Source organism: Penaeus monodon, chromosome 28, assembly GCF_015228065.2.
Source record: "Penaeus monodon isolate SGIC_2016 chromosome 28, NSTDA_Pmon_1, whole genome shotgun sequence".
Lineage (NCBI taxonomy): Eukaryota > Metazoa > Arthropoda > Malacostraca > Decapoda > Penaeidae > Penaeus > Penaeus monodon.
This window is the reverse complement of record NC_051413.1, coordinates 26137329-26138301: the sequence shown is the minus strand read 5'-3', so window position 1 is coordinate 26138301 and position 973 is coordinate 26137329. Positions and strand designations below refer to the sequence as shown.

The following is a 973-nucleotide window of genomic DNA, read 5'->3' as shown; positions in this document are numbered from 1 at the left end:
TTTCTACATAAACAAAAAATAAATTTATTGAATTTGTGTTTATATTATTTTTCTGGACTGTCATTCACGTTACATATTCATACAACAACAAAGCCACACAAATACTGATTTTCTGTATCGGCAGATGAGAAGTAAACATCACCAGTCATTAAATTAAAATCGAAATCTTCTGGGTAGAAAATACCTGATTTGGAATTACTGAAACGAATATCATGTTGCAAGCATTTAACTTTTGTTTGGATGACTCGTATGCTGTTAAAAAAAAATTGCAGAGCGTATTGCAAAATAAAACTGCCTGGTCTGAGCTGGCTGTTTACATAATATTAGAACTGTTTACTTCCACGTCCCGCTTGATCGTGCAATTTGAACGTTTAATTAGTAATATTGATAAAACCCGCTGAGGCATAAAGACCTAAGTTTAATTTCGAAAAGTGATTATCCTATCAGTAATTTCTGTATTTTAATGCATAAGCGACAAAGATACGTCATTCCACGTGACAATCTGTATCAAAACCCAATAAAACGTAAATATGAATTCAAACGAAGAGTGCTTTAACAGAAAAGAGTAATTAACAAATTGATTTAGTGAATAGTAACTTTAATTGATAGAACGATTAACAAGGGGAATTAATGAATGATAACTTTAACTGATAGAGCGATTAATAAGGTGATTTAATTAATATCTTTAACTGATAAGAGCGATTAACAAAGTGATTTAATGAATAATTCTTTTTTCTCTCATCGCCTCTCCATCCCAAAAAGGAACTGGACCAACTCGTCATTTCAAGAGACACAGGATTCTGGCGTGACTTCGGCTACGGGATGACCTGCCAGTACAGGTCAGACTTCCTCAACGTCCAGGGCTTCGACGAGGATATCATAGGATGGGGAGGAGAGGATGTACTGCTCTACCGCAAGTAAGTTCGAGTCGCGCCCTTCGCCTGCGTGTCTCCTGGGGAGGAATGAGAATTAC

General features: G+C 36.0%; 1 protein-coding gene across 1 annotated transcript in view; it reads left to right on the top strand.

Moving 5' to 3' along the window:
• The window catches only part of LOC119591125 (chondroitin sulfate N-acetylgalactosaminyltransferase 2-like), a gene marked incomplete in the record, with an annotated part of 15310 nt that overhangs the window by 13517 nt on the left and 820 nt on the right, over positions 1 to 973 (top strand). The window contains 1 exon segment of the mRNA XM_037939838.1: positions 763 to 917. Within this exon segment, the coding sequence (XP_037795766.1) occupies positions 763 to 917 (155 nt within the window).